A 27,047-nucleotide genomic window follows, 5' to 3' on the forward strand; every position below is an offset into this window, starting at 1 on the left:
ATGCTGCTGAGAAGATAATTGCACCAAAGATAATTAGTGCCAGGCGTTAAGCGCTTTGGAAAAGGATGTGGATAATGGCTCTGGAAAATGGGAGGAGGACCATTTGGCGTGGATGGAAAATGTCTGTTCACAGACAGAGGGGAGGAGAGAATGCCTTTGAGCCGAGGACAGAGTAAAGGCCAGAGAAAGAAGGAGCGTGTCCTTCTTCCTGCATGTTGGTTGGAGGTAGTGATAAGAGTTGAGCTGGAAAGGAAGGCTGAGGCCAGGTTGTTGTTGTTTCAGACAGTTTGTCTGTGTAGCCTTGGCTATCCTGGAACTCACTGTGTAGACCAGGCTGGCCTTGAACTCAGATATCCATCTGCCTCTGCCTCCTGAGTGCTGGGATTAAAGGCGTGCGCCACCAACACCTGGCAAGATTTTAAAAGGAATAGACTATGAGTTAATCTGGCTTTCATCCTTTAGAACATGCGACCCATGGGTCACTGCTAAGCAAAGTGGTAACACAATAGGGCTGAATTTCAAGAGTAAACTTTGGTGGCATGGCAGTTCTGAGTGTGCCCATGGGATGGTCTAAGGCAAGGAATCTAGTTATGGTCTGATCCCATTTCAGTTCACTTGCCTGTCTCACTGAGCAAATATTTATTGAATATTACTGTGTACACAGCTCTATATTAGACATTGACAAAGTCCAGGAAAATGCTTTCACTCTCTCTCTCTCTCTCTCTCTCTCTCTCTCTCTTTCTCTCTCTGTATGCGTGTGCGTGTACGTGCATGTGCATGTACATTTATGTGCATGGGGGTGGTCAGAGGTCAACACACTGAGTCTTTTACGAAGCTGGAGCCAACTGTTTCAGCTAGGCAGTCTCTCTGCCTTTCTGGTGCTAGGATTCAGGCACTCAACTTCTGCAGCTGGTGGGATCTGGGATTCTGAACACTGACCCTCAGGCTTGCTTGGGAGACACTTTACGGCAGCTATCTCCCCAGCCCCACGACGACGCGCCTTACTTATGAGGATCTTTCTGCTCCTCAGAGCCTTGTAGAAAGTAATGGAGTATATCGACCCAGCTGTGGGTAACCAAATCACCCAACAGACTCTCCAGCTGAAGGTTACCACTCCCAAAGCGGCCACTCGCCACACTTTATTTTGTACATTACTTGTTATTTTTACCGTCTCGGTTGGCTTAAGCTGCAAACAGGAAACTGCCATTGAAAGTATCAGGCCAAATAGGCTATCCACCGCACCAAAGAATCCGGCCAGGCCTTTTACAGTAACATCTGCTTCTGTTTCCCCAGTAAGTGCTCGGCAACATAGGGCGGGCTCAGTACCCAGGCACATGCTCTGAGTTATGATGTCGTTATAAGGGAGGACAATTTCCATGTGGCTGGTGATGAAAGCGACAGGTCAATTTCAGAAGCGGGGAGTGTTTCCTGTTATGGAGATCACATCCAAATATTTACCTCATTGCATCGTTTGAATGGGCCCTGCCTTTGAGTTCAGCAGAAATACATGCAGGCTTCCCTTGCATTTGGAAATGAAAGATATCTCCTTTACTGGCAGGGGAACCCTCGGCATATGCGTATGCTGAGATCACCTTTCTTACTCTCATGATTCTTGAGGCAGATTAATAAGTGGCAAGGAATGTACATATTCTTCCAGGAAAATCCAAAGCCCGGTGGTGGCAGAAGGCATGTCTGTCCCAGTCAAATCCAGTCAGGTCATTTGATCTATGGGATATCAAAGCCACAGACGCGCTAGTCGCAAGTCACACAGCAAGCAGGAACAGCCTTGGATCTACAAGATCGTATCTCCACCCATAGTTTCCCTCTTCCTGTTCCTCCATCTTTCATTTTTCTATGGCTCATGGGCTGCTCAATGTCTTTACCAAGAGTCTATTTTCTAAAATGTCCTTCCAGCCCATGTTCCATGTTAGGCAGGTAGGGTCACACAAATGTGTTCCTGTCCTATGTCACAGACTTGGAACTGGCTTCACGTGGAGTGGCGGGAAGCAGGATGGGAGGCTTGAAGGTGACACTATGACATGGCTGGAATATTTGAGGCTGAAGGACGTAGTGACAAAGGATAGAGAGTCAAAGCCTGGAAGGAGAGCTCTGCTTAAAATGTTCCTATTTGAGTTTCACCTGAGTGCATCTGGTGGCCAGCGATTCTCTCAAACCAGGGCAACTTGTTGAAGAAGCATATCCCTGGGCCCCTCCCCTAGGGAATCTCATTTGATAAATTTGGTATGAGAGTCAGGCACCTGCATTTCTCAGTGCCTTGTGAGGTGGCTTGTGCTGTCATCCTGAGGAATCACCCTTGAGGGACACAGCACAGGACTAGAAGTAAAAGAACAGGGTGGTACCTATATTATTCCTTCAGTATTCGGTTTAGAACCCTCCCCACCTCCATCATCCTCCCTCTCACTCTCCCTCTGTCTTTGTGCATATGTGTGTATATGTGTTGAAAATGCATGTGGAAACAATAGTGTGTATGTGGACGAGTGTGTTGGAGCCCAAGTCCCTGAGGTTTTGACTGTAATGAAGGGCTCAGGACTTCAGAGAGGAGGTAGAACAGGGCAGACGGAGCAGCAGTCTGCAGCACACCTAAGCTGACACCTCTATGATGGCTTATGGCTGCTGCATGTCATTGGAGTTCTCTTCTGTATGGCTCATGCCTTAGCTAGAGCTATGCATTTAGCTCTTTGTGCCTTCCTGTTCTTTCTCCTGGCCTCCATTCACTTCCTGTTTGCTTGGGTTTTATGTAAATGCATCATTTTCATCTGCTCCTGAGAGGTGTTTGTAGTGTGCATTCATACAAGTCGTTAGCCACTGGAGAGGTTTTACCCCATCAAAGCTGAGGGGTTTTACTAAATTCGTCCCTATCTTTCAGCTTTTCTTTCTCCTAGTCTCCTTCACCCTCCCCACCTCCATCATCCTCCCTCTCACTCTCCCTCTGTCTTTGTGCATATGTGTGTATATGTGTTGAAAATGCATGTGGAAACAGAAGTTAACGTTGGATGACTTCTTTAATCATTTAATAATTTTGAGACAAGGTCTCTTACTGACTTGATGTTCACCAATTTAGTTGCGTTGCCTGACCAGCAAGCTCCAGTGATCCTCCTGTCTCCGCCTTCCCAGCACTGAGATTACAAATGTGTGTTGTCATGCCTGGCTTTTATATGGGTGCTGGGGATCAAACTCAGGTCCCCATGCTTGTGGCAGGGTACTGTTGTGGGAGATATGTAAACCGGTGGCATCCGATCTGCCTTGTGTTACAGAGCCGCCATATTCCTGACTAGGCTAGGCCTGAGGTCACTCGAAGCAGTGCATTCTTGCTGCTGCCGCAGCTCAGGCCACCAGAGATACCGGCCCAACCACACACGAGAGGCCAGCATTGGAGATGGCTCTGCCAATCTTCCGTGCTGTCTCCACATGGCTGGGCTGAGCCCAGACCATCCCACCATCCACTCGGTACCCGGTAGGAATGAGACTCTAATGCTTAAAGATTAATCAAAGGCTTTATAAATTTGATAATGCTCAATAAACAAGATGCCCACACAATTGGAGGTGTTTCCCAATTAACTAACCTAGATATAAGTTGTTACCCAGGACTGCTCTGGATGCAAGCGTGGTTCTCCATCTCTCCTACATCTCTGTTTCTCCCTCCTCCTCTTCCTTATTTTTTCTTCCTCTCCTTCCTCTTCCTCTTCCTCTCCTTTCTCCTCCCACCCTAGCTCCTCCTAACTTGCAGGGAAAATATGCCGCTACAAGATACTGATCCATCTTCCCAACTGTCTTTGAGACTTTTATATTCATTTTGTGATAATATTAATTTTATATTCATTTTGTGTTACTATTAATTGTATCAATATCAATGCTGACATATATGACTTGCATCCTTTTGTATTGTGTCAGCATAGGCAATTATGTGTGAGATCAAATTATCTACTAAAAGACAGATAGACAATCAGACAGACAGTCAGACAAAAACCCACAAGGGATGCCCTCGGTTGAAGTAATCTGACTGGAGATTCTCTTCCTTTTTGAGCTGCCTGTCCAGCCAGGGTCCCTAGTAAAATGGCCTAGGCGGGCTGCCAACAAAAGGCCTGCAGTCCTTTGCTCTCAGGTTTCTGAAAAACTTTTCCCTGGTTTCCAACTCCAAGGTGTCTTTTTCTAGTCTTTTCTTTAGGGTATTGGCTTGGTATGTGGCTAAAAACCAAACCTACTTCTCTCTTCTGGAACAAGACTTTAGAATGTAGGAGAGACTTTTTGCCTATGACTCTTTTTCCATGAAGAACAGATGGAAGGCTTAATTTTTAGCAAGTGAATTAGAAGCCAGTGAGATGGGACATGATTCCCAAATACATTGAAGACATTTAGAGCAGTGCTGAGTTAGGGGCTGTGGTGAGGAGAAATTTCCGGGCTCTTCCATGAAGCAGGACGAACATCTATCTTGGTTTAGTTTGTGCCTCTTACTCCCCACCCCACGATCTGCTCTGAATCTTTTCCCCTTTAAACTATTTATTCTTATTTATTGAGCAAAAAATATCGTAACCATGGCTGAAAGTTTTGAAATCACAAGAAAACTCCCAGACTCAGCTTTGGTAAGAGGTCAGATGTTTTCATTTTTCCATGTCCCCCTCCAGACTTTGTTCATCGGCGAACAGAACCTTTACATTAGTATAATCATGGTATAATTTCAAGTTTGTATTTGGCATTTTTTTTACTTTATATTATATTACAAGACTGCTTATTGCATTGTATTGTTCGTGATTACAGTGTTGTGTTGAGTCTTGAAACCCTAATTTTATTTGACCATCTTTCTATTTGGCCTTATGGACTTATGCCTCAGACAATGTGGGTATGGTGGCATATGGTTATAATCCCAGCACCCAGCACTCTGGAGGATCATGAGTTCATGCCCAGATGTATAGTGTTTATTCAAGGATAGGCTATATAGTGGGACTGTCTCAAAAAAAATGGGGAGGAGGTGGTTACGATGACATAAGCCTGACTGTGATAGAACTGGTGTGTGTCTTCTTCTGTTCCAGAGCTAACCTATCATCTGTCCCTGCCATCTCTGATCCATGCAGCCTTAGTGTGTCTCATGTCTTGGTCCTCTGGCTACTCTGGTTTAACTAATGTTTCTACATAACTCAGCCTGGGCTTTTTCCATGCTTATGCTTCTGAGAAATAAAGACTAGCCACTCTTCTTTTTTAAATTATTTATTTATTTATTTGCATGTGTGTAAGCATGCATATGTATGGGTGTATATGTATATGTGGGTGTGTGTACATATGCGTGTATGTATTTATAAGCATGTGCATGTATGTATGTATGTGTGTGCATGTATGTGTATATATGTGCATGTATGTGTATGTGCATGTATGTGTGTATATGTGTATACAATGCATTTATGTTTGTGTATGTGTGTATATGTATGTGTATGTGTGTGTGTGTGTGTGTGTGTGTGTGTGTGTGTGTGTCTGCACACCACAGCACATTCGTGGAAGCTAGAGGACAACAGGAATTGCTTCTCTGCTTCCATTAAAAGGTTCTAGGGGTTGAACTTGGGTCGTTAGGCTTGGTAGCAAGTACCCTTACTCCTTTCTAGCCATCCCAGTTTGCTCCTCTGATGCTGTGATAGACTGCTAATGACTTGGAGGAGAAGAGTGTTTATTTAATCATACTTCCAGATCACAGTTCATCTTTGAGGGACGTCAAAGGAACAGCTCGAGGCAGGGACCAAGAAACAGGAGCCGAGCGAAACAGATCAGACAGAAAGGCTATTTACTGGATTGCTATCCCATGGCTTTCTTGGCTTGCTCTGTTGTTGTTGAATATGTATACCACCCAGGACCACTTGGCCAGGTGCAGTACTATCCTGGGTTGGCCTAGTGGACTAGACCCTCCACATCAATCATTAATCAAGAAAATACCCCCACAGACAAGCCCACAGGACCATCTGATGCAGGCAGTTCCTCATTTGAAATTCCTTCTTCCCAGATATGTCCAGGTTTGTGTCAAGTTCACAGAGACAAGCCAGCACAGTGCCCCAGACCAGCCACATCTCTTTTGGCAGTCCCCCAGAGCTGCTTTCCCTCCTCCACGTCCTGTGCCAAAGGCAGACCTGGTTCATTTCATATCATGTTGGTTACCACATTTTATGTGTATCAAAATCTGCCATCATTTAGACACTATCTAGGGTTCTTTACTGCAAGCCACAGAAATAGAAAATGCAAGAGACACTAGGCTGGGATGAGTCTGAGGTGTAGGTAGGATGTGGGTGTCAGCTAGAACAATACCAGCACAAGATTGTCTCAGCATAGACAGATCAAGAGAGCTAACGGTAGAGCAGAGGACCCAAACCCACTGGTCTCTTGGTCACTCTGTAGGAGATAGCGAACCCAGTTGATCTCCTCTGTCTACCTTCTTGTCCAGCTTCAGCAAGCTGTCTCCTGAGTACATTCCCAATGCCTTTTATGCAGCATGGAGACAGATTTCCTAAAGGACCAGAAGGAAAAGGCTGCCAGGTTACACTACCCATACATCTTCCCATGTATATAGATTTTTACTTGTCTCTGACTGGCATGAAGCAGCCTTCTAGATGTCTGAGACCAAGTGAGGTTAGTTACATCATCCAGAATCGTTGAGGAACTTCTGTCTCCCTTGGCATTATCACAGCACCACTGTTGTGCATCTCAAATTCTGTTAATCTGTGATGTGACTACCTGCTTTTCTCATGTCTCTGAGTGCCATCCCTTTCTCCCACCCCTTTGTTCTTGCTCCTTAGTGACTATTCATAGAGGTCCTGGAGTGCTGGGGAAATGGCTCAGTCACTGAAGTGTTTGCCTTGTATATATAAGGACCTGAGTTCTAGCCCCAGAATGCACAGACAGAAGCCAGGCATGATGAAGTGCACTAGTGATTTTATTTAATAGATCTCTCCCTAGACTTTAGCTGTCACCCTACAGGAGACTCATCATATTCTCCAGAAAAGGAACTCAATATAGTATGTGTACTTTTATTTAATATGTCCATTCTTAACTCTGGTGTCCCTACCCATAAACCTTCCTGTTCACATCCTTGAAAACCCCCAGTGGAGTGGAGAGAGTGCCTCTTTGATCCTCTGGTTGGATCTGCTTCTTAAGTGTTGTAACACTTTGGACTTGTGCCATCTATCCTCCCAAGAAAGGGACATAGAAGCATGCCTCCTGCCCCTGCGAGGTGGGAGTGTTAGATGTCCTACTTAGTCGCCCAACAGCCCTGATGGAGTGGCATTAAGGCTGTGCATTTTCAAAGCTTCACATGCTAGACCATGGGACTGATCTGTTAAGTGGGGATGGGAGCCATGGAATGCATCCTGTGAGAATCAGGCTCTGGGCTGTGTTGAGCCATTTCAGCAGTGAGGATGTGTCTGCCCCTCCCCTTTGTTCTTCCTGTTGTCACCCTCTGGCTTTCCCCTGTTCTTCCAGAGGAGGCGTGTACCTTTTCCAGAGATGCTGACACCATTTCTACACCCATTCCTACTCTTGCACCCACATGTTTCTGTTTTCTGCTACAGGAGATGGCGTCTGCTGTTTTGCATGCTCCTGTTTTCCTTTTCTAATCACTTATGTACTTTTATGGAAAGTTTCCGTAGGAGCCACCAGTCTCTGAGGATGGAGTCATTTCAAAGTAATCACTCCAGTGTTAGTAAGCTTCTGTTCAAATGTGCATTCCGTCCCTGTCCCTCAGATGTCTCCAGACTTGGCTGGGCATTGCCACAGGAGCACCCTCACTATCCGTGAGCTGATAGAAATCTTGCAAACACTGTAACTTGTTTGATTGCTCCAGGGTGCTCAATTAGATAATACAACTGAAGCAATTACCCCCATTTGCCCGCACTGAATAACTGGTGCTTGTTATTCCTGTTGTTGTGGATGATATTCTAACAGGCCTGGCTTTCCAGCTGTTTGTGATGTTGATGACTTCCCTGGGGCAGTCAGCTGGGGGTACAAAGCTGGTAGAGGTGAGCAGGTGGGTGATGGAGCCACAGCGGCTTCTGCTCTTTCTATTCCCTCCACTCTGCTTGGCACAGAAAGATTTTCCAGTTGGGCTCTTCTGGTTGGCAGAGCTAGAGAACTCTTAAGCCATATTAAGTCAGAAAACTGATATGAAATTGCAGCATTGTAGATCTGATCTGGTCAAAGAACAATTTTTTTTTTAAATGTTTTTCAACCTAATGCTTGAGGAGAGATAGCTGCAAACAGATTTCTTCTATAATCCCACTTTTCATTTTGTTTTTCAGCAACTAACATGTTATAGAAACTATTTTGACAAATATAAATTGACCTCATTCTAAAAGGATAATTGTTTTGGCCTGAGCTGCCCCATGTTAGGCGCCAAAAAATGTTGTGGCCATAGCTGCCCCATGTTTGGGGGCCCAAATGTCTCGGGCCATTCTGTCAGTGTTGAAACTCGCACTGCCAAAGCCTTGGGGACTAACTTGTTAGCCCGCACTGCCCCAAGCTGCTCAGGTCCGCAGGTTGGGGTTCACAAGAGAGAGAGTGAGGACGGATGCGAGGAATGGAGACCAGACAGAATGTGATTCAATCCCGTTTATTCTTCAGTCTCTCTTCCTAGTCCAAGTCCCAAGTCTTGAGTTCCTAGTCCCTAGTTCCTAGTCCCTAGTGCCTCCAAGTTCCAAGTTTCCAGTTCCAAGTTCTCTTACAAGTGCCTGCTACCTAATGCCTAATAACTAACTCCAAGTTGTACTGTCTAACCTAATTCCTAGTTCCAAGTTGTACTCTCTGAAGTGTCTAATGTCTACTCCTACTCCTAGTGTCTGAATCTCTGTTACTCCAAATTGTTCTGAACTCTCCTGTCTGCCTCTGCCTTTTATATGTCTCACTTCTAAGCCACGCCTCTAAGTCACACCTTTAATCATGCCCTTAGGTCTTGTCTCTAAATCTGATCTCTAAGTCACGCCCTTACGTCACACACCTTTAAGTCTCACACACTCAAGGGAAAATCCTGGGTATCTAAAGCAAGATGTTATCAGAGTGTGCTCAGCTGTTGTAGGCTAATGCAATCAAGTTTCTGGTCAGGGTATATGGCTCAAGATGGCTGCAAGGATGTCAGCTCCCCACAGATAATTATATTCCATTATATAGAAAAGGTACCTTTTATCGACCCAGGCTTAGAATGTGTCTAGGCTCGTCAGTTATTTCCAGATTGTTCTTTTCATATAATGATTTAATATCAACTTTTGTATGTGTGTGTGTAATACAGATATAATATTATATGATAGTTTGAGTATAGCTAGCATAAACTATGGAAGGTAGACTATACTATTATACAGTTTAGGAGTGCGTGTCTGGACTTTCACAGTGGAAACTCATGGAATTTCAGATCACTCCCTGTAGTAATCACACTATAAATTTGAGAATTCATGTCGGCAGAATAGGATGGAATGTGGTTTTATGTTCCCTCCCCACCAGGATCTTGCCCAATTTGGCAACCGGATGCTAAATTAGGGTGGGATTAGTTGAGGGAAGTGGTCCCCTGTGTGGCTGCGTGTCTAGTGGAATGTTACAGAAAGCATATTGGTTATCTGTTAATACGAGACTGGGAAGGGGCAGACAGCGTATATCCCCAAAGGTATCAGAAACATCTTCCTGTCTTTCTGTGTTCCTTCAGCCCAAACCATTCTCCACTAGAGGAACTATACATGTGAAATTACCCCACCTTTTACTCTTGTTTTCCACCAACAGAACAGGCAGGGTGGCAGTCACGTGCAGGAGTACCCCTCCCCCACCCCATACATACACACAAGACTAGGGGACAGAAAACTGGATTTTAGATCAATATGTGCCTCTCACCAGCCTGAGACCATGGTATATCACAATTTCCTGGGACCCTGGTTTCTTCCCTATGCTCTGAACAGAATAATACCAACCTCCCATGTAGCTAGTGGGGAACTGGGGGAGGGGTGGTTCTGAAAACATGACCTAGGTATGAGTCCTTGTCTCTGTCTTGCCATGGATCTGACTTACATGTACATCTGTCCATCAGGGAGAACTCATGGGCGGAGCCACTGGCATACTCTCCTGCCTCGTCTCAGAAGTCCAGTGCTCTCTCACTACAGACTTGATGGCATAAAACCAGAGAGATGAATTCCCTCACAGTTCTGTAGAGCAGATGTCACCAGATACGTGTGCTCTCCCAAAGCCCTGGGAGGAGAGCTCTCCTCTGCCTCCTCAGCATCTGGTGGTTCCGAACGCCCTGTGGCTTTGACTACATCCGGGTACTCTTTGCTTAGGTGGTACGTTTCCTCAGTGCTGTGACTTCTCTGCTTCTCAGGCTCCCTTCCTTGTTTCTTTGTCTCATTCTGTTCATAAACAGGAGAAAAGCTTCTCTCCGGTGCTCAGTGCAGTGGGAGTGGGCTGAGGGTACTCATGCACTCTGGCTGAGGTCAGAACCTGGGCCCTCTCATCAGCTGCTGTCAGTCATCACCCAGACCCGACTCCTCCCTGTCGGTCTTATTCCTGCTTGGACCTTGTCTGTAGCTGACTCACCCCACATCACCTGTATGCTTGGTTTGGCTCTCTGAAGTCATTTGGTTGGTGCCCGCTGAACTCTGCTACTGACTTTAGTGTGGCAAACCCTTTACCTATTTGTTGGTTTCTGCTTTTATCCCATCCTATCCTGGTTACTTCCAGAACCTTCGGAAGCCAATTTGAGCCCTAAAGATCATCTCAGGCCACTCTACACTATACTTTTATTAAAGGAAGGTGACCTCAATTATACCAAGTCAGTAGCTTCATGGTGACTGATTGTCTGAGGCAAGAACTATGCTTAGGAGCTGAGCTCTGGCTTTTAGTGACCAGGGGACAGCTGGTCCATGCTTATTAGGCAGGATTCTGGCCAGTTCTCATAGCCACTTCGGTTCTCACAGTGAGGCAGGCTTAGTGCCATCACTCATGAGTGACTTCATGCGTGACACCTTGTGGCATCCTTGGAGTCAGCTCTGTCAGGTCTGTTCCAGATAATTCTTGGACTGTCTCAACACTCAGGTTCTGAGGAAGCAGAGGAAGAGTACTACCCAGTGAGGACTTTGAACTGCCAAAGCCAAGGTCAGTAAGGACACAAATGAGTGAAGAGCCAGGGTAATCTGTAGGCATCTTGGCACTGCAGAGATTAGCCCTTGGCTTGTTGAAAAGAGTATCCATCCTGCAGAAAGCCATCGATTTGCTCAGTCTTTGAAAGACAGGAAGAACGTGCTAGGATGGTGGTTCTCAACTGGTGGGTCACAACTCCTTTGGGGGTCGCAGGGGTCATCTGAGACCATCGAAAACACAGGTGTTTACAGTATGGTTTGTGACAGTAGCAAAATTACAGCAATGAAAGTAATTTTATGGGTGGGGCTCACCACAATATAAGGAACTGTGCTAAAGTGCTACAGCATTAAGATGGTTGAGAATCTTCTAGGAGATGTTCTAGAAGGGTGCTTTGGAAGGGCAAAAACATCTGTCTGCTGGGAAGAGAGCAGCAAGTGACGGAACATGTAAATGTTGAGAACTGGTTATGTCTGAATCCAGTACGGTGACGGGAGACTAGCCATAGAATGTCTCTGAGCCCCAGTTTCCCTTTTGTAAGGTGAGGTGAGTAGACAGGTATAAGACTCAGATTGTGTATACGATTACCATACGCCATAGGTGCTTAGCAGTCACAGAAACAGCTGGAACTCCCTGATTTGCTCTGGAGGCCTTTTCAAGCTTCCCCCTTTAGCTAGCTAGTGCAGCCAGGCCCTTCTAAGAGCCTCCTCATCATGTACTGGCCTGCTGCTGCTGCTGCAGGGGGGTGGGGGTGGGGTTAGGCTAATTTGTGTGGACCTGGATATTTTTCTCTTTGTCCTCAGTGCCTGGTATGTTTAGCTTGCTAGCTTGGCACAGTCTAGAATCCCCTGGGAAGAAAGTCTCAGTGAGATGTTATCAGGATCAAGTTGGCCTGTGGGCATGCACGGCCAAGGATGGTTTTCTTGGTTACATTCACTGATACGGGATGACCCAGCTCACTGTGAATGGCACCTTTGCAGTTCGGTTCCCCAGACTGTGTAAGATTGAGGAAAGTGATCTCAATGGTAGATGTGTGAATCCATTCATTTTTCTCCACTCTGGGGCGTGGCTGTCATGTGATTTGGTGCTTCACCATCCCGCTGTTTTGACTGCCTGCCTTGTAACAATGGAGCTGGAATTTTATCTAAAACAAACCTTTCCTCCCCTAAGTTGCTTATCATCAGTGTATTTTATCACAGAAACAGAAATGAAGTAGGAGACCACTTGACTCTGAGCCAGGTATACAGCTGGTGCTCAAATCATGTCTGTGTTGGGGCAAAAACATATCCGTCTCCTCAATGGAAAGACAGTTTATTCTGAAGCAAATAGAAGTGACCATGGTCCAGGAAAACAGATTCAGGTTATCCCAAACACCAAGTTCAAACATGTGTGATGTTTTTATAGTAACTGAGAAAAGAGAAAACAAAGTAATTTTAAAAGACATTGGTGGGAACGTCAGTAGACGGTCACAACTAAGATTCTTCTGTAAGCCTATGATGTTATCTAATGACATTCTTAGCCTTCAGGTTGGTAGAAGATAGGTGGTCTGTAGCCCCAAGGATGTTAGGTCAAATCCAGAGGTGAACAAGGTTGTGGCTACTAAGGAGAATGAAAGGGTGGGAGGGGAGGTCATTTGAAGTCTGGCAATGCAACATTCTGGCTCTCCAAAACCACAGAGGGTCTGGACAGTCACTCAGCCTTACAGAATCTTTAGCACATGTGCAACCTTTTTTTCTTGGAACTTCAGTCCACATCTGCGTAACGAAGGAGCCACCAGCGCTGCTTTTAGCACAGTGCCTGGCGAGGCAGGTCTCTAGAAGGCCTAGCTCAACGAAATGGAATCAGTCTCTGGCTAGAGACTGCCTGCTGTGCTGTTTCCCATTCCTGGTGGAAACAGGAAAATGATCATGGTTGTTTACTAACAAGTTCTTAATGCCACACTCACTGTGCACAGACAAGCTCACTTATTTCCCTATAACCTAGACGACACTTGGATTGTTCTCTTTTTTTTTTTTTTTTTTTCCATGAGACTCACTGAGAGTCACACGGGGAGACTGGGGGGATGGGGGGATTCGAACTCGGAAACACGGGCACAGTCTGTTACCAGAGGGCGGTTGCCAAAGCCGTGCGCCACCGAACGCTTGCTTTGGATTGTTCTCTTATCAAAACGGACTAGCTTTGGAGGCTCAGAATCTTCTTAGTCACTGTTTAGGAGGAGCTAGAAGAGATGCAGACCTCCAGCAGTGTGTCTTCTGGGCACAGCCTGCAAACCGTTCCAGCCATTGCTGTTACTACAGGGAGACACAGTGCCAATTTCCCTGCAGCTAAAGGGAATCCAGACCTTCTGGCCTAAGGGTAGGCAGCAAGCCGGAAGCTGAAGAGGAGGACTCTTGAGGACACCATACCTCTTTGAGACTGCAGCTCATGTATTAGCTGCTTCCCTCATTGCTGGGACAAGCGTTCAGCCAAAGCAACTTAGTGAGGATACAGTCTACCATAGCGGAGGGGATGTGGAGGAAATGGGCTACATCATATGTGCCTGAGAGAGAGGGGGGATGAGAGGGAGGGAGAAGGGGGAGAGAGAGAGGGAGAGAGAGGGAGAGAGAAAGAGAGAGAGAGAGAGAGAGAGAGAGAGAGAGAGAGACAGAGAGAGAGACAGAGAGACAGAGAGACAGAGAGACAGAGACAGAGAGAGAGAGAGACAGAGAGGGATCAATGCTGCTACTTAGCTAGCTTTCTCTGTTTTTGTGTGACCCCAGGCTATGGCATAATCCTGCCCTCGATTAGAGTGGGTCTTTCTATTTTATCTTAATCTAGGAAAATACTCTCACAGTTAAGCCCAGATTATCAGTCAGAGTTCTCTAGAGTCACAGAATTTATGGTATGAATCTATCTATCTATCTATCTATCTATCTATCTATCTATCTATCTATCTATCTATCTATCTATCTGGGGTTTATTGGAATGACTTACAGCTTGCAGTTCAGCTAATTCAAGAATGGCTATCTATGAATAGAAAATCTAGTAGTTGCTCAGTCCCACAAGCCTGGATGTCTCGACTGGTCTTCAGTATGAGCTGGAACCCTGAGGAAGCAGGCTCTGATGTCAGGATAGGAATAGGCGTGCTAGCAAGGAGAGGGCAAGCAGACAAAGAGCCAAAGCTTCCTTCTTCTATGTCCTTAGACTTTATAGCCCATGAGGCGTGGCTCACTAGAGGTATGTCTTCTTACCTCAAGATCAAGGTTTATATCTTCCAGCCTTAAAATCTGGATCAAAAGCTTATTATGTCTTCCTACCTCAGGATCCATATCAAAGGTGTGTGTCTTCCATCTCCAAGGCCTATACTAGAAATGGATCCACCCACTTCAAACCAAGCAAAAAGTCTCTCACAGGTGCCCTCCGTTTCTGGATTGCAGTTCATTCCAGATACAGTCAAAGTTGCCAACCCAGAATAGCCATCACACCAGAAGTGTTTTTCCATGGTGATGCTAATTCCAGTCAAGTTGATAATACATCTTAGCCACCACAGTGCTCAGAGCCAGGACTGCACTGTGTCTCTCCTGGCTATCACTTAAATTGTCTCTTCTGACTGAGTCGGTATAGATTGAGAACCAGGCTGAATTATATGTGTTTTTAGTCTTAATTATACCCTGTGTCCACATGGGTCCAGTAGAGAAATTAGTTCTTTCTCAAGCTTCTCAGGTTGCTAACCAGCCTCTGTCTCTATAGGTCCCACAACGGATGGCAGTGGCCGAGGGAACCCCAGAGGACAGTGGTGGTGGCTCCCCAGGTGTGTGGGGCTCCTGGGGCCCCTGGTCTGCCTGTTCACGCAGCTGCAGTGGTGGTGTGATGGAACAGACACGGCCCTGCCTGCCCAGTTCCTACCGTGCCCGAGGAAGCTCCCGGCCCAATGGCCCTACACTATCCATCACTGGCCACGTTGTGTCAGCTGTACGGACCTCAGTACCTCTGCATCGAAGCCAGGAGGACCAACGTGCCCTGACTGGCTCCAGTGCCAGCCGCCAAGGCCCCACAGTGGTGCGAGGCAGCCGGCACCCACAGGCCCGGGGCCGTGAACCCTCAGAGAGAAGGTATGTGCACATCATGGTCCCTGTGTCTGTCCCTGCCTGGACAACAGCAGAGCCACTGCCTTGATTCTGCAGAGTGGGAGGAATTCTTGCCACCCCTTCTGTACATTTGTGCATATTAATGTGTGAGGCCAATGAAGACCATAGGACAGCATCTGGAGAGATTCTTGAAGCCAAAACCTACTCTTGGTTTCCCCCCCCCAAAAAAAAACCTAGCCCCTTACTGATTGGGAACTTGTTGATTTGGCTAGGCTGGCCATTAAGTACTCTCCAGGATTCCACTCACCTTCTTCTCCCTAACCACGCCTGGCTTTGCTCCCCCAACCCCCAAGGAACTTAAGTCTGCCTGCTTGTAAGCAATTACCTTACTGACTAAGCCACTTTCCCAGCCCTGCATGGCTTTTTAGTCATTTTGTAGCGTTTACAGAGCCAAGGCTACTCCTACCCTGCCTTTTGATTATAAAATTATTTTTCAAAGTGAAGAAAATTCTGAGAAGCCATTACACTTCACGCTTTAGGGAGACCCTTAAAGGAGTGGAAGGAGGAAGAGCTGGGTTGGGAAACGCAGTGTGTTGGCTAGATACAAGCTAGAGTTAGCTGAAGGGAGGGAAGGAATTGAGAAAATGTTGGCGTGAAATCTGGCTGTAGGCACTTCCTTAATTGGTGATTAATTTGGGAAAGGCCACACCCATAATGGGTGGGGCCATTCCTGTGCTGATGGTCCTTGGTTCTGAAAGACAGCAAGCAGGCTGAGCAAACCTTGAGGAGCAATCCAGGAAGCAGCACTCCTCCAAGGCCTCTGCGTCAGCTCCTGCCTCCAGGATCCTGCCCTGTGTGAGCTCCTGTCCTCACTGCTTTTGATGGTGAACTGTTACATGGAACTGAGTGAAAGAAACACCATTTCCTGTCCAAGTTGCTTTTGATTACGGCGTTTTAACACAGCAATAGCAACCCTAACTACAGCATCTGGGTTCCAAGGTGCCACAGTTGTGCTGGCAGGGGGTGGAAGGGTCGGGGAGGAATAGAAACCACTAGCCACAGACCATGTAGATTTAAAGAGAGGACAGAAACTACAGAGACTTACTTAACGATGTGGTCTCCTAAACAGACCTGGATAATCACAATAGCAAGTGACATGCCAATAACGTGGGAAAATGAAGGGCTACCAGCAATTAATGACTACTGAGAGGGAGGAGAAAGGGTCTTTTCCAGGAGTGAGTCTAATGATCCAATCCCAGGAGGTCATCCCCAAACACATATGAGCTATACTAAATGGACTCAACAGGACACATACATACATACATACATACATACATACATACACAATAATAAAGAATTGGATGACAAATGTCACAGAGAGCCAGGGGACACCAGACACAGGAGGAATTAGAATGGAGTCAGGAGTAGATGTGATGAAAATATAGTTCTCATGCATGAAATTCTCAAAAATTCAAATAAAAAGGACACGGAGGCATATGTGTTGCCAGTCTTTGGGCAGGTTTCATGTTTAGAGTCTTAGGCGCACCCCAACTGTGGTTGTAGGATCCTGCAATAGTAAATGTTTTTTTTCTAGAGAGTTTCTAGGATGTATTTCCAATAGACCCTGGGACTGTGGATGCCAATTTTCTGAAGCTCAGGGGTCAATGTGTCCTGTATTTCCTCCTCACTACACCCTACTGCATAGTTCTCTTATCTGAGAGGTATATGGCCAATGTGATCTCTCTCTCTCTCTCTCTCTCTCTCTCTCTCTCTCTCTCTCTCTCTCTGTGTGTGTGTGTGTGTGTGATGTGTATGTGTGAGTCCATGTGTGTATAGAGGCCTGAGAATGACATCAGGTTTCTTGCTCAAGCACTCTCAGCCTTATTTCTTTGAAGCAGAGTCTCTCAATGAGCCTGAAGCTAGGCTGGTGGCCAGCAAGCCCCAGCAATCCTCTTGTCTCTGCCCCTTACAAATGCTGGGGTCACAGACATACAGAGCCATGCTCACCGCCTCATGTGGGAACTGTATACCTGACCTCAGATCCTTGTGCTTTCAGAGCAAGTGCTCTTACTGAAACATCTCCCCAGCCTACCAATGTGTTCTAGAACACAGAACTAACTGTCCGGATCTCAGAGAGATACTTCAGGATATATTTCATACATGGTTAACATTCCCTGCATGGCGTAGCCTCCATGGTCAAACACAGGATTACTTATGCAAGAAACAGCGAATGCTTCTACCAAATAGGATAATAATAAAATTATAAATAGCCTAGACTAGTGAAGATCAGGTTTCCGGCCTAGTGAGCATTGTCACCAAAACATAAAAAGACAAAAACCTGTTTTTCAAAACTCTTGGTTTCAAAACCACAGCGAGGTCATCCCTAGGAGTCTTTTGCGTGCTCACTGCCCACCGGGTGCTGTTCTTGCTGCTTTCTGGTGATGGTGCTAAGACAGATGCTACTATCACCCTCCTCTTAGAGGCTTGAGACAAGGAGGGCTTTTCCCAAGGCTCCAGAAGCAGTGGGCGGAGTCAGGATTCAACCCAGTGGTGGCTCTAAGGAGTTGATAAAGCAGATACACTCAGTGTCTGGGGACTGAGGAGTTTGAGTGATAACCCAGAGGTGTAGAACTGGTCTGTAAGGTGTGTGTCAGACTCCCAGTACAGAGCTCAGGTCTCTGTGGGGTAGAAAGCTGGGACTAGTGACTGGGTGACGAAAGGGTTGAGCTTCTAGCACATCTGCCTGGGGGTGCAGGCTTTTGTGGGCCCCAAGCCTAGGCTGCAGGTATTCAGTTGAGCATTTTGATAGCAGGATACCTTTGTCCTCCTAACTTATTGACAGAGGGCCAGTTACTGCTTACTGTGAGGTTCCTACATGTTTTTTTTTTTTTTTTTTTTTTTTTTTTTTTTTTTTTTTTTTTTTTTTTTATCATGCTCTTGTAATTTGACATTTTCAGAAGAGACAATCCAAGTGTTAGCTGTGGGGCCTGTGCTGCTGTTGGAGGCTGGGCTCTTCCTGGCTGATGCAATTCACATTTGCTTATATTCATCAGTCGTTAGGCACTTGCATAGCATATCTAACCCCAAAGAAAAATGTCAGCACGTTCCACGGAGAGCTGGCTGCTCTGTTCTCTATTGTGGGTTTGAGATTTGAGGCGGAGGCTGTTGGTGTTTAGCTGCTAATAAAAACTGTTAGGTTGCTGCAGCCAAGCAACTGAGAACTTAATTGGAGCCATATAATAAATAGAACTATTCAACCAAATATTTATGAAGTATCCAGTGTGTCAGAAGGTTCTGGGACAGACATAAAGGCAAATACAGCCTGGTCTATAAGGCTGTTACTGGCAGGCTGCAGCAGTTCTTTGCAAACCTAGTGGTGTGTGTGTGTGTGTGTGTGTGTGTGTGTGATGTGCCCACATTCACACACATGTGTAGAGACCAGAGGTCAATGTCAGATGTTCTTCTTCGATTGCTTTCTATCTTGCTTTTCTGAGAAAGTTTCTCTCACTACCCCTAGGACTTACTGGTTTGGCAAGATGCTGGCTACTGGGCTCCAGATATCTCTTGACTCTGCCCAGCCCCCTCCCCCCAGCACTGGAGTTACAGGTACATGCCACCTGTCTGGCTCTTTTAACTCTGGGTTTTGAGGGGCTCAAATGTAGCTCTCTGAGCTTATGCAGTGATCTCTTTACCCACTGAGCGATCTCACTAGCCCAAGTTACTGTTTTTTTTAAGCATGGGAATCCTTTCTACAAAATTAGTGTAAAATGGCAGCTTAGTTTGTAACCTGGATAGAAGCTCAACCGCTCTCCAGGGAGCCTTGAGGCCAGTGCTGTAGAAAACGCATTCTAGATCCAAGCAGTGTAGTGATTTTCACCCTTGGAGACTAGACTCCCTTTTCTCCCCAACCCTCTGGAAATCCTGACATCATCACCATATTCCTAACCTACCTCAGAATCTCTGGGGCTCATCCTCGGATAGGGAGAGCATTCCAGTCCAGACCAGTTTGGAAACCACTGGTCTTTGGAACATTGTATTTGTTTGGAAAGGAATATGGAAATTAAACTCATCTTGAACTTTCTAAGTTTGGTGAGAACATATCACAATCTCAAGCAGTATGTATGTATGTATATGTTCATACATATATAGATAAATAGAGAGGGGGTTAGGTTTTTTAAAAAAGGGCTATAAGTCCCCATGCCCTCCTTGTCTACTGGGGATTCTGGCTTGCAGTCAGTGGTATATGGATAGACCTGAGAAATTGAAAGCCACTTCTCTCAAGGGCTAGATAGGATCATGCATGCAAATGCCATTGAGTGTAGGGCAGTGTGATGATACAGGAGCAGTCTCAGTACTGGGTACCATATTGGATGCTGGTTCATGTACAATGCATATTACACACCTCCAGGACTCTACAAGGCAGGCACTGTTGCTCACATCTTACACAGAGGTACACAGACCCTCTGAAGGGAGCTTACTCAGAAGTACCCCCATCAGACGCAGCAGCTGGGTCTGGCACACACAGGTCCTACACAGTCCGGCGTGTGATTTTCACTGCTAGTATTTTTAAAGGGAGGCTGCCGGTATCCAGCAGGTGTGGTCAGGACAGCTGCTTAGAATTCAGGCTGTCTGCACCACGTCTTGGAAAGTGGATGGAATTCCACAGTCAATACTTACTCTAAGTCTCTCCCCTGGAGTGTTCAAACTCCTTTCTTCAGGAAATCCCTTTGGGCATCTAGTCCTAGGTACCAGAGGGGTTAAGAAAACCAAAAGACATGGTCCATTTTCTGGGGATCCTTACACTGTGATGTGGAAGATGGGTAATAAGCCCTCTAGATCTGGCCGTGCTGGATGATGGTGGAGGCTGGGGCTGAGAGCAGGAGCAGTCAGGAAGACTGCCCACAGTTGCTAGGAGTTGGACCTACTCCTACAATAGAAGGTATTTAATAGATCTGTCTGGGACTCTCTTTGCTCTTCTTGCTTCTGTAGCAGGCCTTTTCAAACAATTTCATTCAAACGCACATGTACACTAGAAGTTCCACCCTAAAGCCTCAAAGGGGCCACCCCTAATAGAGCTCTCCCACAGACTTGGGAGTCCAGTAAGTTTAAAGTCTTTGACCTTCAATTGTCTCAATATCTCTTGTGATGGTTAATATTGATTATCAGCTTGGTCTAGGGTCTAGAATCACACAGGGCTGAAGATGGAACTTAGTGATGAAGTCCTTGATTTCATCACGCAGAAGTGTGGGTGTGATTCAGAGTAAATCTTGACTATGAAATTCCTTCTACTTTTTAATACATGGCACAGACTGCCCACTCTCTAACCAGCTGTTCTGACCATACCTCATGGGTACCAACAGACTCCCTTTCAAACTACCCAGATGTGAAGTCTTACACTGAGTTCTGCCAGACCTGGGAACAGACCTTGTGAACTTGTGTCTGTGTCTGTAAGGGCTTATCTAGATTATATTGCATGACATGGGAAAGCCCACCCCAAATTCAGGCAGTGGTATTCCCTGGGCTGAATAAAAAATTAGGGAACTGAGTACCAGCATCCTCCCTGTCCCTGCTTCCTGATTGTGCATGCCACATGACCAGCCACCTCATCCTCCAGCTGCCACAATGGTCTGCCTGAAGACCTGCGTTCAGATCCCCAGTGACCATATAAAAGCCAGACATGACACACATACCTGTAACTCCAACTCTAGGAGGCGGAGACAGGAGGAACCCGGGAGCTCATTGGCCAGGCAGTCCAGCCTTAACTGGGAACTTGTGATCTATCAGTGATAGATCCTGTCTCAGAAAGAGAGTGACTGAGACTGACATTCTGACGTCTCCTTCTTGCCTCCACAGTGGTAAGCATACCAACTCACCTACACATGCATATGTCATGTGCACACACACACACACACAAACACACTCATGTACATGCACACACACATTTGTGTGTGATGTTAGTCAATGCTTCATCACTAAGCTACATCTCCAGCCATGTTGTATGTATTTTAAATGCAGGTTTTTAATTGGAGGGGAAAAGGGATGGCGGGGGTTACATAATAACAAGGTTCCTTCCAGGACCCTCCCCTTGCCAGTCCATAGGTACTTATTTTCCAAAATTGTGGGGGGAAGTCTGTTCCTGTGAAAGCGTCTTCAGTTCAGTGGGTGTGGGCTCCTGTACTTACTTCTGCTTGCTCCGGCCGGGCTCAACCTCCTTCCTGCCTCAGCCACCCACTCCTTCCCCTTTGACCACTGCCTTAGGAAGTGAGGAAGAACCTGGCTGCGTCCTTTATGGAATCCCCTGACTGAGACCAGAAGGTCAAACTCCCTTTGCCTATTGCCTCCCCTAGATGGTCACTGCCCTGACTCAATAGCTCAGGAATGTCACTCTTGGTGGAGAGCATTTCTCAGCAAGCTATAGGAAGGAGCATAGGGTGGAACACCCCAGCCCTAGGGTCTTGGCTGGACCCAGTCTATGCTATCCAGATTCCCTCCTGAACTAGATCTTATTTCCTGAGAGCCTTCAGGTTTCCGTCTGACCCACTGACCGTCTCCCCATCACCCCATGTTAGTCATCTTTAAGTATATATATCTCAGTGACATTGAGTGTGTTCTTGTTGGTATATGGCCAGTCACTACCATGATCTCCATTATATGTTTCATCTTCCCAGACAGACCCAACCCATCACATGGTAATTCCCGCCTTCTCCTTACACCAGCTGGGGCCTACGCTGGGTTACTTTTTGCCTCACCACTTTGACTGTCTTACATAAATGGAGTCAAGACAGTATTTGTCATCTGTGATTGAATTCTTTCATTCAGCCTAATGTCCGTAAGGTTTATTTGTGCCGTCAACATGGGTAGAGTAATACTCTGTTGCATGTATGTGCCATGTTCTGTTTATTCATTCATCCATCAGTGGGCACCTGGGTGGCTTCCAGGTTTTAATTGTTGTGACTAATGCTGCCATGAGCACGGGCCGCACAAAGGTCTCTTCAGGCCTTCGCTTTTGGTTCTTTGGGTGGATGCCCAGAAGCAAATTGGAATTAGACTCTATTTCTATTTTTCATTTTGAATTATATTTATGTATGATTACTGTGTGACTGGATGCACAGTATCTGTCATGGTGCTTATGTGGATGTCAAAGAACAATTCTTAGAAGTCAGTGTCCTCCTTCCTTCTACCGCTGGTCTCAGGGATTGAACCTGGGTCTTCAGGCTTGGTGGCAAGTGCTTTAACACACTGAGCCCTTTCAGCAACCCTCCAGTTTCAGTGTTCTGAAGAACTGCCACACTGTCTTCCCCAGGGGCTATACCGGTTTATTTCACCATAGCAGTGTGTAAGGGACTTTCTCTGTGTCCCATTAGTCTGTGCATTCCTGTGGAAGCCATTCTAACAGTTGTGGAGAGCGAGAGTGTGTCTCATGGTGATTAGATCTACATTTTTTTTCTTGCTCTTGCTGGCCGTTTATGTATCTTTTTTAGAGCCTGTCTCCTCATGTCCTTGGAGAACTTTTCCTTTTATAACATCAAAAAAACCATCATGAATGATCCCCATTCTTCAAGTCTTTAGTGCAGGTGACATCCCGAGCCAATCCCCCATCTTCAGAGTCAAGGGCACAGCCTTACAGATATACTTTTAGAAACTCTTGATTAGTTCTTTGTGAATTTCACATCCCTTGAGCCGACTCATCAGCTCCTCTGCTTGTCAGGTGCCCTCCACTCTTGCAACTTTCCCAACAACAGAGAAGAAAAAATATATCCCACTGTGGAAGCTGTAGCGTGTCACAGTGTGTCCCACAGTACACCCTTTTATCAATACTTCTTTGCTTGTAAATATTCATTGCAATGACTTGTTGGTCTGGTTATGAGGCCTCTGGTCTCTGCTAGTCTGTCAATCCTGGGACCTCACTGGGACTCCTGCTATTGCCCTGTGTCATGGAGATCCTTTGGCTTTGGATCTGTAGGACTGGCCTCTTCTTGCATGTTAGCAGTTTGGGTAGATGTTGGGGTGGTCCAATTCAAAGCCCTGGGTCTGGGCTTGAGAGGTATCAGAGCTAGTCAGCTGGTCAGCTCTCCAACTCTCATACCCTTAGGGTCAGTTCCCCAGCAACCTCCTAAACCAGGGCCAGCTCTACCCTGTTGCCCAGGTGAGGTGCAGGACCGGCTCTCCTGAGTGCTGTAGCTGATTCTCCCGCTCTCATGGTCAGCTCTCCTGCCTGCTAGATATAGGTGGCAAGGGATGAGGGAGAGGAGGAGGACATCTTTCCCTTGTCAGTACCACCGCACTACAGACAAGAAGCAGGACCAGATGTCCCATGCTCATGCCCTTAGGCCTAGCTTTCCCATGCCCACACCACCAGGGTCAGTTCTACTGTGCTGCCCAGGCAAAGTGCAGGGCCTGCTCTCCTGAGTGCTGCAGCTGTTGACGGGCAGGGTCAGCTTTTCTTCTCTCATGCTCCCAAGGGCCAGTTTTCCCACAATGCCCAGGCGAGGGGTGGGGCCAGTTCTGCACAGCCCTCAGACATCAACATGTCCCCAGGTGGTAACCAAGACCAGGAATGCTTACCTGGCCTTTGATGGTAACAAGCTGCTGCAGAGCCATGGACCCAGATGTGGCCTCCAGTAACAGCACAGGTCAGGACCCCACCTTGGTCGCCAGTGTCACCACTGGATACTCACATTGTGTGATTCTTCACTATCTTCAAGTCTCCAGTTCTGCCTCTCTTTATTGTGCCCACATCCTTCTGTTTGTCCACCTCTTACTTGTTCCTCTTAGTGGCACCCAGGGTCTCTGAGTATCTGGGGTCATCTCAGGAGTACTATGACCCACTTGTGCATTATAGCACTGGGCAGGGGTCATCTCTGGCATGGTCCCTCAGGTCTGCATGGTGCCAAACTAGTGGTCATCTCAGGTTAGCTCCCTGTCCAGGACCCAGGGTGCTGTCATCTTGGGTGGTCATCTCTGGCTCATACCCTCTGAGATCCATGGTCCCAGGCAGGGTTCTTCTAGTCTCCAGCTCACTCCCTACTCTGGGATTCCTTCTGGGCCTGCATGGCACTGGCTGGTGGTCATTTCAGGCAAGCTCTCTTTCTTTCAGGGAAGGTTGGGCTCCTAACCGTTCAAAGGGTTCATAGGGTCAGAACTGTAGTCATAGCCTCTCTCCTCTCTGCCACCTACTGATGTTCATGTGACACAGCAGCCACACCTGCAGTGCCTCTAGGGGCAGGCAGTGCATGTTTTTGATATTTATTAGTCAACTGATTTCTGTTTCCACAAAGACAGTGTACTGAGCGGCAGCCGCTTCCCTTAGGACTTTGGCTAATATTCAAGCGCTCTGGTTGCCCGGGGTCTGTTTCTCAGGCCTTGCCTACCAGTGAGCTGCGTCCCTTACGCTTGCCTTGATTGGCCTGTTGGCATCATTACACCTGTTAGCCAGTTGCAATCTGGGAAACAGGGTGGTCAGTAGCTTTTCTTCTTTCCAGCAGGACTGCTGGTCTCAGCTTTTACCTCCTGGAGATGTATAGATAGGTGCTCAGACATGTAATTCCATCTGTCAAAATCAGTCTCTCTCTCTCTCTCTCTCTCTCTCTCTCTCTCTCTCTCTCTCTCTCTCTCGTGTGTGTGTGTGTGTTCATGTTCCTTCGGATGTTTGGGGCACAAGGAGGCTGAGGGCGATGGGTTTCCCAGAACTCCCCTGAGAAATGGAGCTCGTTTCCTTTTGGAGATGCCTGCTCAGGTCAGGATGCCCTGCTCCAGGCCCTGCAGGCAGACCTGAATTGCAAGGATGATTTGTGGGCAGATATCAATGACTGGTATTTTATTTTTATCTTATTATTTCATTGCTTCTTTTGTGTCCCACTGCATTTACTTAGGGTTGCAGGAATGGGCATGAGTAGGGGGTTATTTACTTGAGCAAGGGCAACTTACCTGTGGCTACACCATTGAGGAATGTGATCCCCGCCCCCACACACACCCTGTCCCCAGTGACTATTAACTGTCTAGCTCTTTGGGGGAGGTGGGACCTTATAAGTCCTTTCCCATCCACAATGACATTTTGACAGGCCCAGTCTTGTGCATGTAGACTCTACTGCTGTGAGTTCATGAGTGTAGTAGTCATGCCATACGGTTATGGGCAGTTTTAAAAAAAAAGTTCTGTGTCACAGTAGAGGAGAACGGGGGCCATAACTGGCTTAAATGGACAGGGTTGAAGTCTCTGACTAACTCGTGCAATCCCTGGTCTGTATCCTGCCCACATTGCCCAGATTTTCCTTGGAGAGGATAAAAATCCAGCTTGTCATTTGGTGCTGCGATTGAGTTGAAAATCTTGTACCAATGATTAGTATAGTTGTGGGTACCTGACCCTGTGAGGTTTTAGGGTGCAGGCAGGATTGAAAAGGATACTGAGACAGATTACTGGGGAACAATGAGTTTGTTAGAAAAGTTGTTAATGCCTGGGACAGACAGAAGCAACAGCGGTGTGGGTGTCTCTGGAGATGGGAGTGATTCCTAGTAGGATCCAGCAGCCAGGCTCTTGGATTCCCAGATAGGAAGCAGGGAATGGGGTGGGGAGCAGGGTGTGTCTGGCCTCAATGTTTGCTCACTTCCTAGGTGAGAAGCTAGCAGGTACCTGGGTGGTCAGCATCTGTGAAAGGGAGGAGCCTGAAGCAGGAGCAGCAGCTGTTTTTTGACATTATGCTCTGATTGTAAGCACTTGTTAAGGGTGGTCACATGCCCTCCATGGCCCAGCCTCATCGGCAGTGGTTTTGCATACCTCACTGTCACCTGTCTCCATCACAGCTGTGTGTTGGGCCTGTGCTGTTGTCACTTATGGATAAAATGAACTCAAATGTCAGAGTCAATGTCTACTTCAAGGTCATGGCAGAGAGGGGTCAGGTTGAAACCCAAGTCTGCACGTGATTCCCATCCCAGACTTGCCCTTCAAGAAAGCCCTTGTTCAATGTTAAAGGTAGCACTCATTATTAACTAGACCAATGAAGCAATAGTACCGTGTCTGAGGTGAAAGGGACAGTTATTTTCTAATATCTACCCTGGGGCTTTGCTGTAAGAACACAGACACTGCCTTTACCAGGCACTCCAAAACCTCTGAGGGGAGCCCAGAGAAAGCCCTGGCTAGCCAGCATGAGAAAGTAGCTATGCCAAGGCTTTTCATGTTTTAATTTCACTTCTATTGCTGTGATCAAACACCCTATTAAAAGAAGCTGAGGGGAGAAGGGAGTATCTGGCTTGTGATTCCAGGTAATACTCCATTATTTCAGGGAAGTCAAGGCAGAAACTTGAGGCAGATGGTCACATATCTATGAGGAGATAAAGGAGACAGGCATACTATGTTTACTGTTCAACTAGCTACTTTTCTCTTACACACTCCAGGACACAGAAATGGTTACACCCATGTCAAGACAATCCTCCACAGACATACCCAACATGCTAACCTGATCTAAACAACCCTCACTGAGACACTCTTCCTAAGAAGTGATTGTAGGTTGTGCCAAGCTAACCGTTAACACTAACTGATCACGACATGTGAATTTTTTTGCTTTCAGGTCTTTCTGTGCATCAACAGGTCATCAACAGAGATGATAGGGCCGCTGCTGTTCCATGTATTTTCCTTATCTTTTATTACATTCTTTTTATTTGTGTATTTGTTGAGCACCAGATGCCATCATGCCAGACCCAGCAGCAATAGCCGGTGAAAGGCACATGACTCCCAAGGACCTCCATGTCTTAAGAGGACACACCCCATGTTTGGTGATGTGTATGAGCAGAGGGCCGTGGGGGCACACAGTGGGTCTAGTTCTTGGACAATCAAAAGTGACCATGAGAGAGAGTAGTATGGAGGGAAGAGTTTGTGTTCTTAGGTGAGAA

The 27,047-nt window shown here is 46.6% G+C and overlaps 1 protein-coding gene and 1 non-coding gene across 5 annotated transcripts in view; one reads left to right on the top strand and one right to left on the bottom strand.

Annotated features, from left to right (window-relative positions):
- Thsd4 (thrombospondin type 1 domain containing 4) overlaps positions 1-27,047 on the top strand; it is a 562,869-nt gene that overhangs the window by 80,315 nt on the left and 455,507 nt on the right. For all 4 annotated transcript variants that reach the window (XM_076925454.1, XM_076925453.1, XM_076925455.1 and 1 more), the window contains one exon: positions 14,827-15,188. In XM_076925454.1, coding sequence (XP_076781569.1) covers positions 14,827-15,188 — 362 coding nt within the window. The remainder of the gene's footprint in view (positions 1-14,826; positions 15,189-27,047) is intronic.
- Positions 24,264-24,391, bottom strand: LOC143439504 (small nucleolar RNA SNORA17). Its single transcript, XR_013107725.1, has one exon. It is a non-coding gene; the product is annotated as a small nucleolar RNA SNORA17 (small nucleolar RNA).

The sequence above is a fragment of the Arvicanthis niloticus genome, chromosome 26 (genome assembly GCF_011762505.2).
Source record: "Arvicanthis niloticus isolate mArvNil1 chromosome 26, mArvNil1.pat.X, whole genome shotgun sequence".
Classification (NCBI taxonomy): domain Eukaryota; kingdom Metazoa; phylum Chordata; class Mammalia; order Rodentia; family Muridae; genus Arvicanthis; species Arvicanthis niloticus.